The sequence below is a fragment of the Monopterus albus genome, unplaced genomic scaffold, assembly GCF_001952655.1.
Source record: "Monopterus albus unplaced genomic scaffold, M_albus_1.0 scaffold155.1, whole genome shotgun sequence".
Classification (NCBI taxonomy): domain Eukaryota; kingdom Metazoa; phylum Chordata; class Actinopteri; order Synbranchiformes; family Synbranchidae; genus Monopterus; species Monopterus albus.
The window spans coordinates 526,460-548,388 of NW_018128035.1; the positions used below are offsets into that span (position 1 = coordinate 526,460).

Consider the following 21,929-nt stretch of genomic DNA (forward strand, 5'->3'; position numbering starts at 1 on the left):
TGGTCAGGTAGTGGACAGGTAGTGGACCTGTTAAAAGCCTTTAAATGAAACACAAGAGAAACACCACAGTTCCACACCAGACCAAAAGATGGGATGAGCAGAGCCAGGCAAAACCACAGGTATGTAACTGAGCCGGACGGGCGAGTGTGTTTGGGGCTACAGTACATGACTGAATATATTCCAGATGTCACTTTACAAAGATGACGTCTGATGAACATGTTACTCAACAACCGTTGGCCAGACAGCAATTAAGTCCAATATAAATATTTCTGGTAAGCCATAAGATAAATCCTATTTTTTTTGTCATCTCATGGTCTAGTGCCGCCATCACAACAGAAGTTAATGAAAGTGTCTGAATTCTATTGGTAATTATCAGACACATAAAGACATCAGGTTATGGTCAGGTAGTGGACAGGTAGCGGACAGGTTATGGTCAGGTAGCGGACAGGTTATGGTCAGGTAGTGGACAGGTTATGGTCAGGTAGTGGACAGGTAGTGGACAGGTTATGGTCAGGTAGCGGACAGGTTATGGACAGGTAGCGGACAGGTGGTTATGGGGTAGTGGACAGGTAGTGGACAGGTTATGGTCAGGTAGCGGACAGGTTATGGTCAGGTAGTGGACAGGTTGCGGACAGGTAGTGGACAGGTTATGGTCAGGTAGTGGTCAGGTAGCGGACAGGTTATGGACAGGTAGCGGACAGGTTATGGTCAGGTAGTGGACAGTGGCCCATTAACAGCAGCAGCTCCTGTGCGCTGTGAGCCCACAGACACTGTGATACTGAAGGGAACCAGAGGATTCTCATCCGGGGTCTGCAGTGTTTCCAGTCCGTGATTCCCAGGACGTTTGTTTGTGACATCAGAGGTAATGATATCGTAGGGAAGTGAAAGTCACCTGGACTCAGAACGTGTGATTCATGTCCGTGTTCGGCTTTGACCGAGTTACGACTTTTGGAAAAAGACTTTCATGTACACTGCAGCTATCAGGCACAGTGGATTAGTGTGAATCAAAGGATACACCTGTGCAAGGTTTCTACATAGATTCATGGACATTAATTCATAGGAATAAAGAGAAATGAGGTGGAGATTCAATCTTTGTCTGCATTTGTACTGAATGTTCCACAGATATATGGAGCCTCACACATGATGACTGGAGAATGTTTAATATTTAGTTTTTTGTTGACTGTCTGGTCAGACAGGACAGAGTTGTCTTGTGTTGCCACTCCTCCTCTGCTGCTGCTGTGTGTGTGTGTGTGTGTGTGTGTGTGTGTGTGTGTGTGTGTGTGTGTGTTAGTGTGCTGGTAGCAGCTCTGTGTAATTAACCATCTCGGCTTAGTGAAGCAAAGCCTTGCTGTATCTCCAGAGAGAGACTTGCTGTTATTTACCTCCACAAACAGCAGCTGTCAACAGCTGCATGCTGAGGCTCAGTTTTACGGACGGACAGTGAAGTGATCACACTGTGGGATAGCACATTCAGACCGTTTACACTGGTTGGTAATTATAGAGGCCGGCACAGAGGAGGAGGCGGTAAAATTAAAGTGGCCATATGAAAATACACAGTGGTTTACAGTTGACTGTTTATGTAATTACAGGAAGTGACACAACAATCAGCCCAAATTAGATCATGGTTTATTGTCACACCAACACGTTAAATTTATGGAGGATCGTTTGCGGTGCTTACAGGCCCGGCCTGTCGTCGCTCAGTCCGGAAAGGATTTCATGTGTGTTGAGTCGTATTGATGGATCATTTCTCAGCATCAGTTTTACACGTGAAAGAGCTTTTCACATGTAAAACATTAGCATACAGACATGTCTCTTTTAAAGGCACATTTGCATCACAAACAAGAGCATTACCATGTTACGCATTAAGGTTCACTCTGAGGACAGAAACAGATGTGCGGCTAAACAGCCCATCTCAGTCTGAACTTTGACCTCGGCCTCTGTAACACAAGTTCTAACCATGAGAGCAGGCTCTGTCTGCAGTGAAGACAGTGTCATGTGGTTGAGAGCTCAGGAAAAACCTGATGCACATTGAAAGTGATAGTAACTGTGTCTCCAGATCAGAGAGGGGAAATGTGACGAGGTTAATATGACTGAGATGTTGTTTATCATTTACTGGGAGCTAATTAAGTGTGTTTAGTTTTAACTTCCAATTATCGCCTCCTGTTATTCTGAGCTGCAGTGATACAGTCGCATCATCATCACCACCGTCAGAAATCGTGCTGGCAATGAAAGAATGAAAATAATTAGTCGAGATACGTCACCACAGTGGTTTACTATGGACAGTATATTGTGCACTACAGACACACAAACTGGCCTGAATGGCCTGGACCTAGTGTAGATGTGCAACTGAAACATGTTTGGAAAAAGTCTTACTGGGACCAGTCAGTGCCACCAGTCTGGACTCAGACCCGCCAGGTCTGATCAGTGCTGGGGATCTTCGAGTCTTCATAGATGGAAACAACTGAAACAACTGAGTCTGTGTGTGTGGGATGTTACTGTGTGGAGGACAAACTCCACCCAGGAGCCACCTCCATCTGCATCAGTGTCCCCCCTCCTCACCCCCCAGTCCCTCTGACTAAGCCTCTGTTTGAATCACAGGCTCCAATAAACACACAACAAAGAGACATTGTGCTGCAGTTTCCGGGTAGAAATGGCTGCGGGGTTGGTTTTGGGTGGTAAGAGCTTCAGGGTGGTCTAGTGCAGAGCGAGAGGACAGAGATAAGAGCTGAGAGCTGCACAGAGAGGGGGGGTCACAGGACGCATTAGGCTCCTGCCGTAGCAAACAGCACATTAATCGATTGATCAGTGAGTGACAGGAAACTAACCAACGATTTTAGAGACTCAAATGTTTATCAAGCAAAGATCCTCCCGTGTGAGGATTCCTGCTTGTCTTGGTCTTGTAGCATGGAATTGGCTGCTGAGCCAGGTGGATGTCAGCTTCTGGGAAGGTCACAGAGACTCGCTGAAGATAAAACTTCGGCACTTCTCCTCACCTAGTCAGAGCCACCGCACACCCCTCCGGTAAATTGGCAAGCTAGGTGACCTGTAGGAAGCTAAGACTGGTTTCACATTAGGGGCCCGGATCCGAGTTCACTTGACCCCAGTGTCCGGTTCACTTTGAACACAAGCGTACCAGACTCAGGTGCCATGCCTGAGTCTTCTTGAAGAAGTGGTCTTGAGCACAATTCACGTGTACTCGAGTACGGTACATGGGAGTGTGAATACAGCTGTGCTCAAAAAAGGAAGTGTCATAACGGTTTGACTCTGTTAAAACAATAACAAACAGGATCTGTGGAGTAACGGAGACATAAAGTCATTGCTTGGAATGATGAAAACATTCCTTGACAACCAGATACGGCACACAGAAACAGTATTTACATGCGTGTGGAACAGAAACAAATGTCGCCCAGTTGATGACGTGAGTGGCTGCTGCTTCCTACTTCTTCTTCTTCTTGGCAGATTGCAAACCAACAACGTGCAAACCACCACCTACTGTACCGGACTGTGTACGTATGTAAGTGTGCTGGGGCACAGAATGGTGTTACTAATGTGAAAGCCCAGGGTCCTACGCCTGCAGTCAACTCCGATGTGACTCTGTCAGAGGGGCCTCCTGCATTATGAGTACGTTTACTCTGGACACTTCAGTATGTTTAGCTGGTGACACTGATGCCTCAGAAGCGTTTCCTCCTTCCCTCCAACAGTAGAGCTGACCTTGTGATCTTTATATACTTTATATTTTTCTACACACTGACTATAAACAGCCTCAGACTGTTGACACTGGGCCTTTCATGCTGATTGCCTCAGAACCGATTGCTGTGTCCCCACGGCCACAGAAAGACACCCACAGACTCTGGCGCAGCAGGGTGATGGATGGTCCAGTGAAGTCCCAGTCCAGTTAGAGAAACTCGATCCGCCTCGTCTGCATGCACAGCTGTCTGTCCTCCACACACAGTAACGCTGTCTCTCTGGTCCGTCTGTCGACCTCTCCTCTGGCCACGCTGCCCTCCGCTCAGCAGGCTAATTAACTAAATGGCTGATCTTTCACTGCATCTCTGTGTTGCAGTGTGTGCGCGTCACAGGATTAACTGTTGGACTGGGCTCGCTGTACCTCTCTGCTGCCGGCTGAAAACTTTATTACTCTACCATTCATGCCCCAGCTCTGACTGCATGGCGCTGAATGGCAGCCCAGACGTCTCCAAAGCAAAGAGCCGGCATCACACAAAGCCAGAGTGATGATGTCATTTCCTGTCGCCATCTGAACTGAAAAGAAACTGTATGACCCAAAACATTTTCCCGGACTGGACCAGATTATTTTTGATTCTGCATCATTACAAGAGTCTGACGGGGTTAAAACATTAGGCCGGTCTCAGTTTCGATTGTTTCTGTGACTCGAGTGTGTGCAGTACATGAGCCGACCACCATCCAGTGTCCCCACCATGGTCGTAGTTTTCTCTGTTTAGACCGAAGGTGACTGGAGTTGGCCCTATCAGTGTTCAGAGTAACACACGTCAGAGAAGTGGAAATGCTGCACAGACATGAGAAGTCAAATGATTCCAGCTCTGACAGAAGAACTCCTTTGTTTCCACCCTCGGTTTCTACTCTAGTCTCATTGATTAACGTGTCTAGCTGAAAACCAGGCGATGCCCTGAAGCACCGGCACAGCTCACATCATATGTAGCGGCCTTTCAGTGTAAAACCTGCAGAGAGCGATCAGTAGCGTCTCCCTGCTGGAGGAAGAAAACCCTCCATTTTGTCTCATCGACGACTGCACATTAAAATTCAGCTGCCTTCAGCCGAGACCTGACGTGATTCACGAGGTGCGGCGGAAACGTCCACAGCTCTGGAAGCTTGACATGTGTAATCAGAGCTGTCAGTCAAACGTGAACAGAGCAGACGTGGCTGCCAGCGAGAGAGTGAAGTGTCCGTCCCGCTCAGTGTTACTGGAGCTGCTGAAGCTTCAGCAGAGTGAGAAGACAGATGGAAACAGATCAATAATTGTATCTGCCTCGATCACATGCAGCTGCTCTCCTCGCTCACTGCTGCTAGAGAGAGCTCTGTGCATATCTCTATCTGCAGTTGGGACAGCTCCTCATCAGCCTGCAGGTGAAGCGGCAGACATATCGGAGTGTGGTCTGATTTTAATTTATGAATTTAACCTTTATTTACCTGGTGGAAATCCCACGGAGACAGCAGCCTGGATGGAAGGGTTACAAGTTTCAGACAGTGACAAAACAACAATGTGTAGAGTCTGTAAGGGTCTGTGTTGTTGTTACTGTGCACAAACACCATCCCAAGACCAACAGGACCAATGAATGTGGTGTATCCAGACCCTGGTTTAACGTATTGGTCTGTGCCATAGACCTGTGTCCAGTAGCCACGCTGCTCATATCGAACATATCATAGCCCAGCGGTTTGGGAGGAAACTGGGCCATTTGACGGTTACACACACCACTTGGTTGTTATTCCTCTGTGCACATGGCTCACATTTCAGTTACATCTGTGCATGTGTGGCAGTTTAGGAGCTGACCCGGATACACGGTGCTGACACACACGGACGGGAAGCAGTGACACACAGATCAGATCAGAGCTGGGTGTTGAGGCCTGGGACATGGATGCAGCCTTTGTCTACAGCCTCCATTAGCAATAGCATGTTAGCTCACCTGACAGGTGTTTAAAAGACAAAGCATGCAGTGGACATGTAACCTCACCTCTAAACAGTAGCTGCTGTACACTGAATAGTCAAAACGTCCTTCTACGCGTAGTTAGGACATAGTGCAAACGTGTTTTCCACATGCGTCCTCAGCGGTAAACTGGAAACCGCCCAGATAACCTATGGTTTATAAACTGGTTGTATGAGTCTGTGGAGTTGCTGCTGTTTCCTGACTCTTCCTCTCTTTCTCTCCCTACAGCCATGACCCAGTGAAGCTGACTCTTCATCAGACCAGCCGCCAGCTCTTCACTCGTCCTCTCTCCCTCCATCCTCTCCTCTTCTTCCTCCTCTCTTTGTCCACCATGCTCCCTTCTTTCTCTCCTATCCTCCTCTTCCACCTCCTCCTCTCCTCCCTCCTCCTCTCTGCCCCAGCTGTTCCTCCCCCTCCCTCTATGGCCTCGAGCAGGGTGGTGTACCGGGCGTTCGACACCTCCCTCACCCACCTGACCATACACCGGAGAACAGGTGAGGTGTTTGTCGGTGCTGTCAACCGAGTGCTGAAGCTGTCAGCCAATCTGACGGAGCTGAGGAGTCACATGACCGGACCTGTGGAGGACAATGCCAAGTGCTACCCTCCACCCAGCGTCAGGGCCTGTGCTCACCGGTCTGTCTACACCTGCCTTACCCATCTGTCTATGTACACCTGTCTGGTTTGTCTGTCCACACCCCTCTCACCTGTGTGTCTGTCTGCCCTCAGACTGGAGTCGTCAGATAATGTGAATAAGCTCCTACTGGTGGATTATACTGGGAACAGACTGGTGGCCTGTGGGTCGATCTGGCAGGGTGTCTGTCAGTTCCTCAGACTGGAGGATCTTTTCAAACTGGGAGAGCCGCATCACCGTAAGGAGCACTACCTGTCTGGAGCCAGAGAGGCTGATGGGATGGCAGGTAAACTGGGCAGGAGGGGGCGGGGTCAGATACACCTGAACAGGTCGAAGAGAAAGATGGAACAAAATTGTAAACCAGAGCCTTATGAAAGGTTCTATAGTTGCCGTGGACTTTTTAAGGCAGCAGTCCTAAATGATGTGAAATGATTTAGCTACCTGCTAACTCATGCTAACATTAGCACAAAAGCTAACTGCTAACAAAGCTGGATACATTTCTGCTGCTTTCTTAAGAGTCTGATGAGAATCTTCGCTGTGTCCAGACCAGGTTATGTTTAGCCGCTTACAGAAATAGTTTTTTGCTGTGCCTGCTTCACTACTTCATATTTCTCCAGCAGATCCTAAACACAGTGGGCGACAGACACACATGTATGAATTTGAATGGAAAGTTGAACTTTGATGCTGGCGTCCAGATTAATGTTAATTCCTGGGATCTTCACCAAAGCCACCCACTAACCAAAGTTAATTTAAAATGCTGGTCACCCTCCCCAGGCCAACATGAAAATCAGACAGACCTGGAGTTGTCCCACTGTGTCCAGTCTTTGTGCGAAGCTAGGCTAAATGCGTCCTCTAACCTTGATGAGAAATACAGCCAGACTTTTGTGAAGTCAGATTTTTCTCCTTGAAGGTTTATTTTGTGTTTTTAAGTTTTCTCTGGTGGAGCAGGTCGAGTTCGTTTCATGTGATGTGGTGCCTCCACTGTAAAATACATGATCAGTGAATTACTGGACTAAAGCTGCGAAGCCAGTGGTTTGGTCACAAACTGTTTGGAGAATAAATGTATTTTCATGAACGTCCCAGACGACTGTGAATGCACAAGTTGTAGTCAACTGTATTTTCTACTGCAGGTTTAAATTCAAACAGCAGATCTGGTCATTTCTGATGCCAGAAAAGAAAAACCAAAGCTGCAGTGTTTCCCCCCGACTTGGTTCTCGACAAGCCGGAGCAGCATTTCAACCTGCAGCTGTCAATCACGTTTTATTTCGGCGAGTTGCTGAAGTCTGAACACAAACCTGAATGAAAACAGCAGATGACTGAAAGCAGGACTCGCATCAGACCTCTCCTCTCAGAGGTTTCACCACACTGTGATATGAAAGAGAGAAATGTTGAAACTCGTGCTTATAGCTCTGAGTGTGAGAGATAGTAGTAAAACACTGTTCTTTTGTATCGTGTCTTTCAGGGTCTTCACTGTTTTGGTTTGGTGAGAATGAGGCGCTGTGCATGTTTGAGTGATGAGAAGATGAAGAACCTGTCTGACCTGTCTCATCCTCTGCAGGTGTGGTTGTTGGTGAGGACGATTGGACGGCTGACCCCAAGAGGAAGAAGCCGGTGAAGGGCGGCAGCCGGCTCTTTATTGGTGCTGCCATCGATGGGAAGTCGGAGTATTTCCCCACACTGTCCAGCAGGAAGCTGGTGGCAGACGAGGAGAGCGTCAACATGTTCTCACTGGTGTACCAGGATGAATTTGTCTCCTCGCAGATCAAGATCCCGTCAGACACGTTATCCCTGTACCCGGCCTTTGACATCTACTACGTCTATGGCTTCTCCAGCCGCACATACGTCTACTTCCTGACACTGCAGCTGGACACCCAGCTGACACAGATGGATGCCGGTGGAGAGAAGTTCTTCACCTCGAAGATCGTCAGGATGTGCTCCAACGACACCGAGTTTTACTCGTACGTGGAGTTTCCTCTGGGCTGCACCAAAGACGGCGTGGAGTACCGACTGGTCCAGGCCGCCTACAAGCAGAAGCCGGGGCGGCGGCTGGCTCAGGCGCTCGGCCTGTCCGAGGACGACGATGTCCTGTTTGTCGTCTTCTCACAGGTGGCTGAACGCCAACAGTTTCTGCTCTTTTCAGTCTTTCATTCGTTCTTTTAATAATTTTTCTTTCTGTTTCCTTTTTGTTTCTTTTCTTGCTGTTTTCAGTTACATTAGCTTCTGTCTTTTATTACTGTGTTTGCTTTATTCCTTTCATTTGCTTCCATCCATCCCTTTATTTAGCCATGATTTCTTTTAGATGCATTTCACTTTCACTTGAGATTCTTTCTTTCTTTTCAATCCTATTTCTGCAACATTATATTTAGGACCACACGTTTATGTTCTTCTTGTCGTACTTCTCTATAGTTTTTCTTCATGTCTGTTACTTTCTTTTTCTTTCCTTCCTTCGTCGTGCCTTTTCTTCTGGGCGGGTCCTGCTGTCTTTGTTATTATGAACTGAAGGTGTGTCCGGCCTCTGTGGGATTTGAACTCTGGTTGTGGTTTTTATTTTCAGGGCCAGAAGAATCGCTCCAACCCGCCCAGAGAGACGGTCCTCTGTCTGTTCACCCTCCAGGACATCAACCTGGCCATGAGAGAGAGGATCCGCTCCTGTTACCGTGGAGAGGGACGCCTCTCGTTACCGTGGTTACTCAACAAGGAGCTGCCCTGCATCCACACTGTGAGTTACAGAACAGTCAGTGGTTTCAACATATTTAACCAGAACTGAACCGTGTAACACCCACGGTTGGATCCCACAGTTATGTCCTGCACCTGTGGTCTGACATGCACAACATGGTTAGAGCTAATGTCTAATCTTGCTTCTCCGTGTTGCATGTAGGCACTCGGAGACCTTTGTATATGTCAGGCACAGTTTACTGAAGATGTCGCATAAATCTGAAAATGGAAACCAGTGTCACCATGGTGACGGTGGGAACAAATTACAAGCATTAATTGTGAAGCAAACCTGGGTTTCCAAATGTGGATGGAAGGAGGAATGATGTGAAGCACCCTGGTGAGGGGTTTAGCTTCTCTCAGCTTGTCTGCCACCTGCTCCGTCCTGCTTTTAGTTTCAACCCCCGACACTGGATCATCCAGTCAGCACACTGTTGTGCATGTCAGGTTACCCATAACACTCGTCTCGGCGTTGTTCTTCGTAGACCTTTATGTGTACCTCTGAGGTTGAGTACCAGGGCCAGAATCACTGATTACGATACTGGGGTCGGTTCTGTGTGCATTCAGTCCCCAGTGATGATAGCGGGTCAGGTGCTGCATTTTGAGCTGAATGCCTTAGGGAGCTGCTATATTTTACAGTTATCTGGTGGGACAACTGGACTGTGTGTGCAGTGATTTGTGTTCATCCACAGTAGATAGTGACTGTGCAGATTGTAGTGGTACCACGATGTGTGTTGTGTTGGACTCTGGTCTCCTGTCATTACTCCCCAGTTTTCACCTCATCCTTGTCTCGTCTTTGTGTCCAGAGTCAGAATCAACACTTTTGATTCTCCTCCTTTCTGCAGCTGTGCTTCTTCTCAAATCAGATTTTTTTTTTAACTTTTTGAATATTTAGGGAAAAAATGCATGAGAACTTTGCTTACCTAAAGTTTTTGTGGAACACCTTTCAGCAACACAATTCAAAATGCTTCTCGTAAAAGGCAACGAGACAAGATACGAAAGAAACAGGTTGATTTGAAATAAAAGAAGACATTTTTAAAAGAAAGGTTTTCTTAGCAATTTCAAATCCATCACATTTTTAACAGCAAACAAAATTAAGAATGTGTCCAAAAAAGGAAACTAAAATCTTTCCATCTACTTTCAACACATTAACAGTGAAGCAGCTTAAAGCAGGTCGGACGACTTTAGCACAAAGATTCAGCAGGTAGATGAGAAGCAGCGACGTGTGAGACGGCTCACTTTGTGTCTTTGTTTCCTTCCCCATGTGGAGACGGTTCGTGGCCTGGCCAGAGGCTGCCTTTAGGCTGCAGCGTGCACACACACACACACACACACACACACACACACACTGCCACTCTGTAAAGAATCCCTGATACTATCTCTGACATTTAAGCACAAATCTGTTTTTATTTCACTTTACTTAACCTGAGTTTCTCGAAGGCAGACAAACTGTAGCGCAGCACATGAATCAGACCAAGAAGAAGAGAAAGGAACCTTTCTGTCGCTCTCTCTGCAGTGGGGTTATTCCAGGTCGGGGGTAGATGATGTTCTTATTCATGGCAATAATGGCCTGCAGTGGTAACCATGGCAACCAAAGAGGGAAACCCGCCAGGAGACGGGGCCGAGCTTGGATGTGAGCTGGGCAGTGGGAGGGGCTGGGTTTGCCCCAGAAATCAGCTAACGACTGACTGACTGACTAACAATCAGCCACAGACCGAGGAACTGATGGAATATAAGCTGTTACTTTTGTGTGTGTGTGTGTGTGTGTGTGTGTGTGTGTGTGTTGGACTGCCAGGACCTTTCGTACCAATTAAAGGAACAGACAGTGATTTTCTCTGTCTGTCTTTCCCCCCAACCCCATCCAGAGACCAGCAGCCCCAGTGAGTGTGGTGTCCTCACTGTGATGTGTGTGAGTCCAGACCCTGGTCCAGCTCATCACTCTGTGCCTTAGACCTCCACTGTTGTCCACCAGCTATTAAACTCTCCCTCGTCCCCCACAGCGAGCCACACCACTGCACTTGGGGGGCAGGTTTCTTCTTCCGGAAACACGGGAGGCGTCTGTTTCCAGCACACGGCTCCAACACATGGTTCTGTGCAGCGGGAGGAGCTGGTGGAGGAACTGGAGCAGAGACCAGTGACTGTGAATGAAGGCTGTTTTTAGCCTTTGGAGCTGTTTTGTCACTTGTCTTGTGTACTGCATGGTGGCACTGTAATCCACATCAGGTGTACGTAGACTGACTTCAGGAGGTTTGGGATCTTTTACAGCCGGCTGGTCTGTTTTCTCCTCTAGTTCCTTACACATTATATATCTCAGATTAATCTACGACGGGTCATCTCAGCTGTTGGTGCAGCCAGTAAAAGCGCTTGGGCCATTTGTTGCCTCAACTATCAAATGAAACCCGGAGAGAAAGATGAAACCAGCAGTGCAGACAAAGCAGAAGGCTCACTGTGCTGGCGAACTCTGCAGAGCTTAAATAAGTGACTTATTGAAGCAGCTGCTGCTCATGATGATGAGGTTCGTGAGCAGCATCAGAGGCAGTGAGCAGGTGCAGGCGCTGCGTCATGTAAAATCTGTTTAACACGATGCCAGCAACACAAAGTAGGTAAATAAAAACCACTGTGAATATTGGCTAGAAGTCAGTCCTGTGTTGAAACACAGTTGAGACCTTGTAACAGTTTGTTTAATGCTAATAAAAGCAGGTTATTACATCAGATGTCCATCCATGTCTGAAACACAAATATCAGGAGGAAACCGTTGGAAGATGAGGTCGGTGGTTTTACACAAACTGTGTTTTTGTTAATGATTCATTGATCAGCAAACTTTGTTGTGACTCTTTCAGTTTGAGTGAATCACTCGTGGGAAAGACAGTGTCCTGTGTAGCTACAGGTGTTGTATGTCACAACGTCTAAGTAACGTGCATCAGATCAGACTCTGGTCAGGACGTCCTGGACCGTCAATGATACTACAGAGCTGATCGGAGTCGTCTTACTGCAAGTCGGCTAAAGATTCAGCGAGTTTCCACCCTGTTCTGTCGCTGTGATGCAACAGGGCCTTAACCTGCTAATGACAGGGTGTTAGCTAACCTCAGTGTGTGTGTGGACCCTGAATAGCCCTGCTCCTCCCTGTTCACAGCAGCTTTCAGAAGTATGAAGCCTGGGGTGCATCACACTGAGGACTCGCTCCAAAGATGTCACTGAAATAAATGTGTTGTGGAGTCAAAACAATCAGGGACACAACTCACAGCAAAAGCTAGTAAAGCTTTGAAGTCCTCAGAGGAACAAGAGGTGCTACTGGAAACCAGTCTGTCCCAGTTTGGAGTTGGTGTGAGGAACTTTTAAATCCAGCCTCTCCTGTGAACTGGTCTTGTGCTCATGAGCTCTGAACTCAACTAAAGATGTCAAATACCTGTGTATTAGACAGGTGAAGGCAGGAGCATCCGGGCCCCCTGGCCCTGTCTGCAGAGGCAGCAGGACCAGCGGCGGACGCACTGCTGGACTGTGTCGTGGTTCTTCTGTTTTCAGGGGACACACCAGCTCCATTTTTATACAAGAGCCCAGTTTCTATCAGAATCTCTGTTTAGAACATGGATACAGTCGGAAACGTCATTACAACAAACAGTTCAACAGAGTTTTATAAGCATGGAGCTCAAGTGAAGGCAGTGCAGGTATAAGGATGAACCTCCTGATGAGGTTCAGGAGCAGGACCACACCCCTAACGCTCACCTGATACCTACCGATAAATACTTCCGCTCTCCACCTACAGGGTGCTTTCGTTTTGTGTAAAACCCTCCCACTGTCCCAGTCGATCCTCCTGTTCTTCTCCTCTTCTTCCTACTGTTTGTCCTGCTTCCTTCTACGCCCGAGCGCCGCACAGATTCACGGGGAGCCTTCCCCCAAAATGCTCTGACAGCAGCATCAGCACAAAGTTCCACGTGGGCGTGGTCCCGACCAGTCAAACACACTGTTCTAAGTTACACAAACAGAGCAGCACTACGTGCTCGCACACACAGACATAGCGGGCACATGATGCAGCCAGCATTCGACGCAGAGCAGGGTAAAAATACCTCAGGTGTCAGGTCGGCACTTCTGCTTCTCAGTTTTCTCACCAAAACACCTCATGCTGTTAAAACTCTCAGCTCCATGTTTCGTCCTGCCGGCGTGTAGGCTGGTGGATGTGTTGTAAGAGACAACTGTCTGTTGGGTGTTAGTACAGAAGATGAAGAGCTTTGTGAGAAAAGATGCTTGATTAAAAACATGTCAAAGCTACAAGAAGCATGTGGGCAACTCCCACGATGCATTTCACAAACCACCTGTAGCGAGAACAGAAAACCTCACGTCTCCTTCCTCCCTTTTCCACAGCCGAAGCAGATCGGAGATGATTTCTGCGGCCTGGTGCTGAACCAGCCTCTGGGAGGCCTGAGGGTGATCGAGGGAAGCCCGCTGTACGAGGACCGCACCGAGGGCATGGGCGCCGTGGCCGCCTACACCTACGGGGAGCACACGGTGGTGTTTGTGGGAACCCGCAGCGGACAGCTGAAGAAGGTAGGACGGAGGGTGGATGTGGTGGTGCTGCAGTGTGTCTGTCTGTGAGGCTGCTCTCTGGGTGAAAAAAGAAATGAGTGTTCGAGAGCTGCTGTTTCCTCTGCTGAAAGAAAACAGCTGCACGAATGTTATAAACGCTTTCGGGGCTTCGGCTGCTTTGTAGTGTTTCTATTTATGGAGTTGAGAGAAAATTGCCTTATTCATCTTTAAAATCACCGGAGGCTCCTACCGTACCTGCTTCTGCAGAGAGAACAGCTCCTGTTTGTTTCCTGCTCGGCTTCAGGTTGGATCGTGTCTTTCAGGGTCTTCACTGTTTGTCCTGCTTCTTTAGCACCATGGTTTTAATTGTCACATGGATGAAGATATAAGTGTGTTGTGCAGTAGCCAGGGGTGTAGTGGTAAAATGAAAGGCGAGTAAAGCCTGTCTTACCTCAGCTATGGACCACAAGGTTTGTGTTGGTGGAACGAGGACCAACCAGTCTGGATTCAGAAGCTGCTCTTTAGCCTGCCAGGGTGTTTGTTTTGCTGATGTCACTGGAGGAGGAATAAAGTATGAGCAGCAAGTTTGTTGTTGGAGCCTCACATCTGATCTCAGGCCGAGGTTTCCCAGACCTGGTGTGTCCACAGCAGTGTGAACAGACCAAATGTCCTCAGACCAGATCTGGTCCACCTGTGTATGTGCTCCTAGACCCGATTCCTCTCTGACCTCTGACTGTGCGAGCATCGTCAGAACAGTCAGATCAGTCAGATCAGTCAGATCAGTCAGATCAGAATCCATGTGGTCTCCTGGAGGAACATACGGCCTGTCGTCATCATTCGACGTCGGCCCCTCACAGACCGGTAACAATAAGCATGGCTCACATTTCAGTTACATCTGTGCACATGGTGCAGTGGTGTTCACACCGGAGCTGGGTACACGGCACTGACACACACGGACGGGAAGCAGCGACGCACACAGATCAGATCTGAGCGTTGAGGCCTGAGGTGGTGATTTGGAGCTGAGCGGTTTTGATGCTGGAGCATCATCTTGATGTGTTATTAAAACTCTTAATTTGTGTTTAATTGGAGATGAATTGTTCGTCCTGTTGCCTGGAGGAACATACGGCCTGTCGTCATCATTCGACGTCGGCCCCTCACAGACCGGTAACAATAAGCATGGCTCACATTTCAGTTACATCTGTGCACATGGTGCAGTGGTGTTCACACCGGAGCTGGGTACACGGCACTGACACACACGGACGGGAAGCAGCGACGCACACAGATCAGATCTGAGCGTTGAGGCCTGAGGTGGTGACTTGGAGCTGAGCGGTTTTGATGCTGGAGCATCATCTTGATGTGTTATTAAAACTCTTAATTTGTGTTTAATTGGAGATGAATTGTTCGTCCTGTTGCTTCTGTTAGCAGAGGAAGTGTCTTACCTTACACTTAACTGTTAGTTAAGCTTTGTTTAGCTGGGAAACCTCACTGTGATGAGACCTGAGGATAAGTTTCATAACAACATGGCATCCTGCTGCTGGAAGTTAGTGACACCCAGAATCTGCTCATTGTAGAATAAGTCGGGGGGCAGAGTCCAGCCACATGGATCAGCAGAGACCCCAACTTGGACCAGGTTCTGGCTATTTGGACTGATCCACATCCAATACAGTTTTTTTGAATAATCTTGTCATTTTTCCCCCGGTGAGTTGCACACACAGTGATGCAGCTGCAGATCTGTGGAAGATCCGGGGCAGCGGGAGGCCGGTGTGACCTGCGCTCTGTATCAGCTGATTCAGGATTCAGTGTCATGCATGTTTGCTTATGTACAGACACACAGGCGGTGACTCCAGGACAATAATAACCATAAGCGCTGGTGGTATCTGATAAATATTTCCTTCCTTTTGCATATTTTCTTGTGCGACCGAGCCCCGTCCTCGTCACTTCTCCATATGTGCACTCGCTGCCTGCGGCGCTGTTGTTATTATTGTTATCTGGAGCTGAAAATAAGCTGAACGCTGTTGGATTTCATAAGACAGCAAACACAGTCTGTTCATTTCCAGAGCTTTTATCCACAGACAGGGCAGATAAACAGCCGAGCGATGTTGAGACAGGACCCTGGCCCAGGATTACAGCCATGTGAGCAGCGTTCTAGCAGGACATGCAGACGTGTTCTCAGCCCTGCGTCGCTGCTGTCGGACAGCCTCGATTCATCTCGCCGAGAGCTGCAGAGACACTCAGCCCACCTGCTGTTGTCAGAAAGATGTCCCACTTAGCAGCACAAACTGTCTGTCGTCTGTCTCCTTCAGAGCTCTGCACTCGGTGGAAGACTCCGTCCTCTCTGGAGGATTTAAGACCCAACTGAGCCTGAGCTGCAGAGAGCTGCCCCCCCGCTGCTGGGGTCGAACCCAGAGGACAGCCAGCAGCTGTGCTGCGGCTTATCGAATATTGGTGCGGATCTCCAGCAAAACTGACGATTTGATTCAGAATCGGGTGTTGATTCAAATGATTCAGTTCAATAAAAAGAAGGATGGCCACCGTATTCTGGCTCTTACTCCAGTGCACGGTGTTCACGCTGCTGCTTCCTGTCTGCGGCCACTGAGCTGCAAGTGAAACTGTTAGTATCATTATAGAGGAAAGACCCAACAATCCCCCTGAGTTATTTATGTAAGTTACCACCAGAGAGAGCGGCAGTACCCAGAACCAGGTCCTGTCTGTGGCCCAGCAGCGCTCGCTGAAGTGCCGCAGCGTGTGTGGCTAACAATGCTGCCCTGACGTCCGTCTGCCGTGACCGTATTCACACCGTCCTCCACACGCTCATCATCCTAACACGCAGCTTCCTTTCCTGCTCATGGACTGACGTTGCCAGACATCTCTGGTATGTGCTCATGTGACCTGGCCGTCGAATTCTGCCTTTTTGTTCCATCAACTTTAATACAAAAATTAATTTTTGTCATTTGGGAATCGATTCCGAATCGTAGAAGGTTTGAATTGTGATTCTTATGTGAATCCATTTTTCAGCCACTTCTGATAATGAGGGATGTTTTTAGTCTGACTCTTAATATTCAGCATAGAATTTCACTTCAACTGTCGTCTGACAAAACCAGCTTCATGGTCTTCATCGGCCAACTGGGGCAACTGTGGCTCAGAATGTAGAGCAGGTCTCCTAACTGGACGGTTGGTGGTTTGATTCCTGGCTTCTCTGGTCCCCAAGTGCTCCTGTCACCGTTGTGAGTGTGCTGCGGTGCACAGAAAAGCACTTGACTAGATTAAGACCATTTGATATGTGAAGTGCATCAATAGCTTGGCTAGCTGGTGCTCATCCCTACCTACACAAGGCATCATGGGAGTGTCTGCAGATTTTAAAAGCAGAAAACAACTCTAGTTCCTCACATTTTGTCAGTTTCTCACACACTGGTGGTTCAGCGACTCCAGAGCAGAGCGGCGTTCACACCTGCCGATTGATATTCATCTATATTAAAACAGGTATAAAGTACTGAATGGCAGAAAAAGGCTTTCAATAGAACTTAGTGGTTGTTACTTCATTTTGAAACCTTGGAGGAATTTAGTCTTCTTCTTCATTTTGAACGTCTCTAACCAACGAACCCTCAGTGGATTTGATCACTGACTTGTTGGTCCACCAGCAGCAGCCGGTGTAAAGCTTGGTCACAGAGTCTTCAGGAGGTCCCCGGTGAGACGGCACCAGCACTTTCCTCTTTAGCTGCTGTCACAAATCCGGACAGAACCACTTGTACCGAGGACTGTAGAGCTCATGATATAAGATGGAGCAGGGCGTTGGACGCAGCTTTATTGTGAACTAGATGATTATTTCATGTGCGCTCAGTGAACTGTCCAACAAGTCTGGGTGTTAGTTTGGTGGATTATTCTGAGATGTTACAAAATGCACTAGTGGACAAAAGGATATTACTGCTGGCTTTTTGTGAGTATGTCTTACTGTGCGTTCAGACAGTTTTAGATTTCCATATGATGTCAGTGAATTTCAGCACCAGTGAATCTACTAATGATTTTTTTCACTTTGATTTGATTGATTTGATTTGATTTATTCTTTCAAACATGTAAAGACAGTTGATATATCAACACACATAATTTTACACATATCCAACAAATGCTAATCCGATATCAATTTGCTTATACCTAGTACATGCTTGAATGGAGTAGGAAGAAGTCAGACTTATCCAGTCCTACCCCATGACATCATCTTACCATCATTGGTTTGCAAGCAGTAAATGATTCACTTCTACACACACAAGTATTATACTAAAGAATTATTACAGAGTGTTAACATTCGTACATAATTACATTCTTAAATAATTCTCTTCTACACCACACAAGTAATATACTAAAGAATTATTACAAAGTGTTAACATTCATACACCACACCCACAATGTTCCATCTAATTAATCCTTAAGCCTGTTCTTGCATATATCTTGATTGACACATACCTTTATATTTATGTTTAAACTCATCAATTCTATTACTATTTTTTATGTCCACACATAAATTATTCCATAGTTTTACTCCACTTATAGAAATACAAAATCTTGTTTTGGTTGTACGTATAACATTTTTAGATTGTTTAGGGTAAAAAAAAGCAACAGTGATAATCAAAGTTCTTATTTTATGACTGGTCTCAATTTTTCCATGGCATGAAAGTCATTTTAAAAACTGGTCTGGTTCCAGTTGTGTGGTTGGCCGATGAAGCGGTGGAGAGCATTTGTTGGGCTGCAGCAGCTCCGAGAGTGGAGGAGGAGGAGGAGGAAGAGGAGGAAGAGGAAGCTCTAAACATAGGAACAAGTGTTCTCTGCCAACTCTGAGGCACACAGGATCTACAACCAAAACCTGCTCGCACCACAGAACCCTGCTCGGGCTGTTCCATCGCTCTCGGAGGTCAGCCTTCACCCCGTGTGAGTGAATTTTAAAGCAGCAGCTGTGTGGGAGGAAAGGTGAGCGGGGTGAGCGCCGAGAGGATTCATTCACATCACCCGGACTCCATTTTTAGTATTCAGGCAATTAAAATTCATCATTCACAGGCTGGAAAATGGAGATGACTGTGGACAGGAGAGAAGGTTTTAAGTGCGTCTGTTAATTTTTAATGACAGGTGAATGTAGACCATGGTGTATGTAGAGGTTTAGCATTTATTCAGTTAAAGGGTTCAGTCTTCTTCTCTTGAATGAGCATGAACACACAGAGAACAGGTCTTCCACAAATCTTCTACATGTCCCGTGGTGTGAAAATTGGTATTTTCAGCCAGAGAACCCCACGTGTCAGATTTAGCTAAATGAAACCTCCTTGAAATTCAAGCCTCAGTGGTTTAAAAGCTGCTGACTGGATCAGTAAAATGTTTTGTTTTCTTGCACTCAAATCAGAGTGAAACTCTCACAGCCTTTCTTCACCTTCACTTATTACAGCAGCAGAAGGCCCGAAAACACAGACGAACCCTGGTATATCATGAATAAATGCCCATAAATTGACAGCGAAAACAGAACAAGATGCTCTTCATAGCTGGAGAACCTGCCTGAGAGTCCTGACACTGCACACAGGAGCCACTCCCGCTGCTGGTGGTGGGCCACAACTGGCACAACCTGACCTGGAGCCTCATCTGTACTGCCAGAGGTGTCCCAGAGCCGCACCAGCAGTATGAGAATGATGAGATCATTTACAAGCATGTAAGAGTTAGTAAAACCATTAGTCATGTGACACAGAAGCACAGGTCACAGACATATGCACTGGCTAAGGTGGCGTTTCGCTGTGTCATTAAACACTAAGTGAAACATGCAAACCAGAAGCTCGGACATAAAAAGTTCAGTGAACCACAGTGGAAAAGGCCCCAAGTCTTAGTGTGTTGTGCTGAGGGTGAGGCGCATCGCAGCGAGCGGCGCTGTCCGACCTCCTGATTCATGCCGGGCGGATGCTCTCCCTGCTCGCCGTGTGTCCTGACAGGAGGAAAAACAACAAGCCCTAACTCACACTCTCTGTTGACCTTATCTCCATCTGTCTTCCTCTCTGATCACCCTCCTCCTCTTCTTCTTCACTATCACCGCTGCATTTCCTGCTTCTTTCCAAACCCGTTTTATTCCGATTAAATGAAATACTTAATCATCAGCCATTGGTCGAGAGACCAGGCTTCGTCAAATTGGCATTATAGTCTCTCAAATTAGTTTAGTTTTACTCCATCTCTGGAGTTTAGGTAGTGTTTGGGCCTTTGTGTTTGATTTCAGCAGTTACATGATTATTGCATCATAATATTGAGAGAATATAAGAAAACCAATAACTCAATTTTCACTGAAACAAAGTCACAATATTATACGATACAGTTGTAACTTTAAGGAGAAACTCTTATTTTGGAAAGATTTTCTGAGAAAAAGTCATTTTCATAGCAAAGTCAGACTTTTATGTGAATTTGATGAATAAAATGTTCATTCTGAGGGAAACACATGATGTGACAGAGCAAAACAAACATCTTGAGAATAAAGTTGTGATGTTTTAAGAACATTATAATGTGTCAAAGTCTCATTTTTATTTAAACAAGTCAATCTATCACAAGAAAACATCTTTCGAATTATTTTGAATTTAGTGACTATAATAAAAATGCTCTGGTAAATATTATTAGACAAAGTCTGATTTTAATCTGAGAAAGGCAGTAAGTCATGATCAATAGTGAGGAGAACAATTTGATAACATCCATATTTAAATCCAGTTTTCCTACAACAATTTATTCTATTTCCAGATAGTTGTTGTTTCTGAGAAACGTTTGGAGAATCGAGTCTCTAGATGTCACCGCGTTCCCTTCTGGACTGAGCGCTGGTATTTACCAGCCAGACTCGTGGGATCCAGGCAGGTTTCAAACATGGTGCAGCTTCCAGCGAGACGTCCGGCTGCCAGCTCCATGTGTCTGCAGTCAGAGCTGAAGTGATTATGTTGTTAGAGGAAGCCGACTGGGCCCCGGTCCCAGCAACGCACTCAGCCTGCTGTTGGGCTCAGTGGAACAACACTGATGCCACCTTAACCAGTCCAGCCTGCTCACCTCAGATTCTTTTGGTTTCATGCAGCACAGATCAACTGGTATCTTCAAGGACTGACTGGTTTTCAAACTGGGATTTATAGCTGGATGACAAACTGCACCCAGAGTCCTAACTCAGTCAGATCCAATCACACTGACGTGAAAAAACATATTTTTAGATTCACTGTAACGTCCACTTCCTGAGGACGTCATCTCTGATGTCCATCCAGAAGAAACCTCCATAGAAAAAAGACCCTCGTCAGCTGCAGAACCTGAGAATCCTCACGTTTTTAAGTTTCCGTCAGTGTCACAGTGATCCAGCGGCACCTGTCTGTACATCCATGGGGACACGGCACACGGCAGCTGCTCACTGCTCATCCTGCTGCTGGTCAGGTGTCCCAACCTACAACCTGATCGTTAGCTTCCTAAGAAAATATAACCACTCGGCCGAAGCTTCTCACCCAGCCGAATAATTCAGCATTTTAGAAATACCGTTATTTTGTTCTTTCAGAGAGTTGATGCCCAGATGGATCAGTCACATGTGTCCGTGTTGAGCAGGAGACTGGATGTTGTTAGTCTAGCTTAGCATAGAGACTAGAGGCAGGGAGAAAACTGATAGTTCAGAAATACACCTGTAAAGCTCATCGATGATCATGTTTGTTTAATCTGGATACTAATGTAAAAATGTATTTTTAACAGCCTTTTGATAAACTTCTGTGTCGTGTTGTTCCAGATGCATTCTTGGGATTTAAATCAGAGTGAAACTCCTGCAAAGTTCCTTTATCTATCGCAGCAGAGAAAACCTGAAAACACAGCTGAATGGACTCAGTGTCTCCTGTCCTCTGTCTCCCTGCTGCACGCTGTGCAATGCCTTTATTCCTTATCTGTTTTCCTTTTAACCACCCCAGCGTCGGGTGGTTTCAGCCATCAGCTAGCAAGCTGCAGCAAGTCAAGGTCAAAGTGTTTATTTGTCATATGCACAGTTAGGAAACGTGTTTCCCTGTACAATGAAATTCTTACTTTGCCGTCCACATGAATGCCACAAAATACAAATGAAAAATAAAGTAGATAAATAAGTAACACAATATCTAAGGCACTTTAAGCAGCAAATGCAGCAATATAATAAAAATATATAAGAATATAATAGAGAATGTATGCTGCATGGGAGCAGCATGTGAAGCAGTCAACAGTCAATGTGCAAACTGAGAATGTAAACAGTACATCACGTATTTCCTGGTAATAAACTCCTCAGCTGTTTAGGAGTCTGATGGCAGAGGGAAAGAAAGAGTTTTTCAGTCTAGTGGTCCTGCATTTCACACTTCTGAACCTCCGGCCAGAGGGTAGGGAGGTGAACAGTCCGTGCTGGG

At 46.7% G+C, this 21,929-nt stretch overlaps 1 protein-coding gene across 1 annotated transcript in view; it reads left to right on the forward strand.

Moving 5' to 3' along the window:
• plxna3 (plexin A3) overlaps window positions 1–21,929 on the forward strand; it is a 95,428-nt gene that overhangs the window by 13,835 nt on the left and 59,664 nt on the right. Inside the window, 5 exon segments of the mRNA XM_020614985.1 lie at window positions 5,910–6,314; window positions 6,408–6,598; window positions 7,871–8,418; window positions 8,867–9,031; window positions 13,384–13,566. Coding sequence (XP_020470641.1) covers window positions 6,013–6,314; window positions 6,408–6,598; window positions 7,871–8,418; window positions 8,867–9,031; window positions 13,384–13,566 — 1,389 coding nt within the window. The 5' untranslated portion in view covers window positions 5,910–6,012.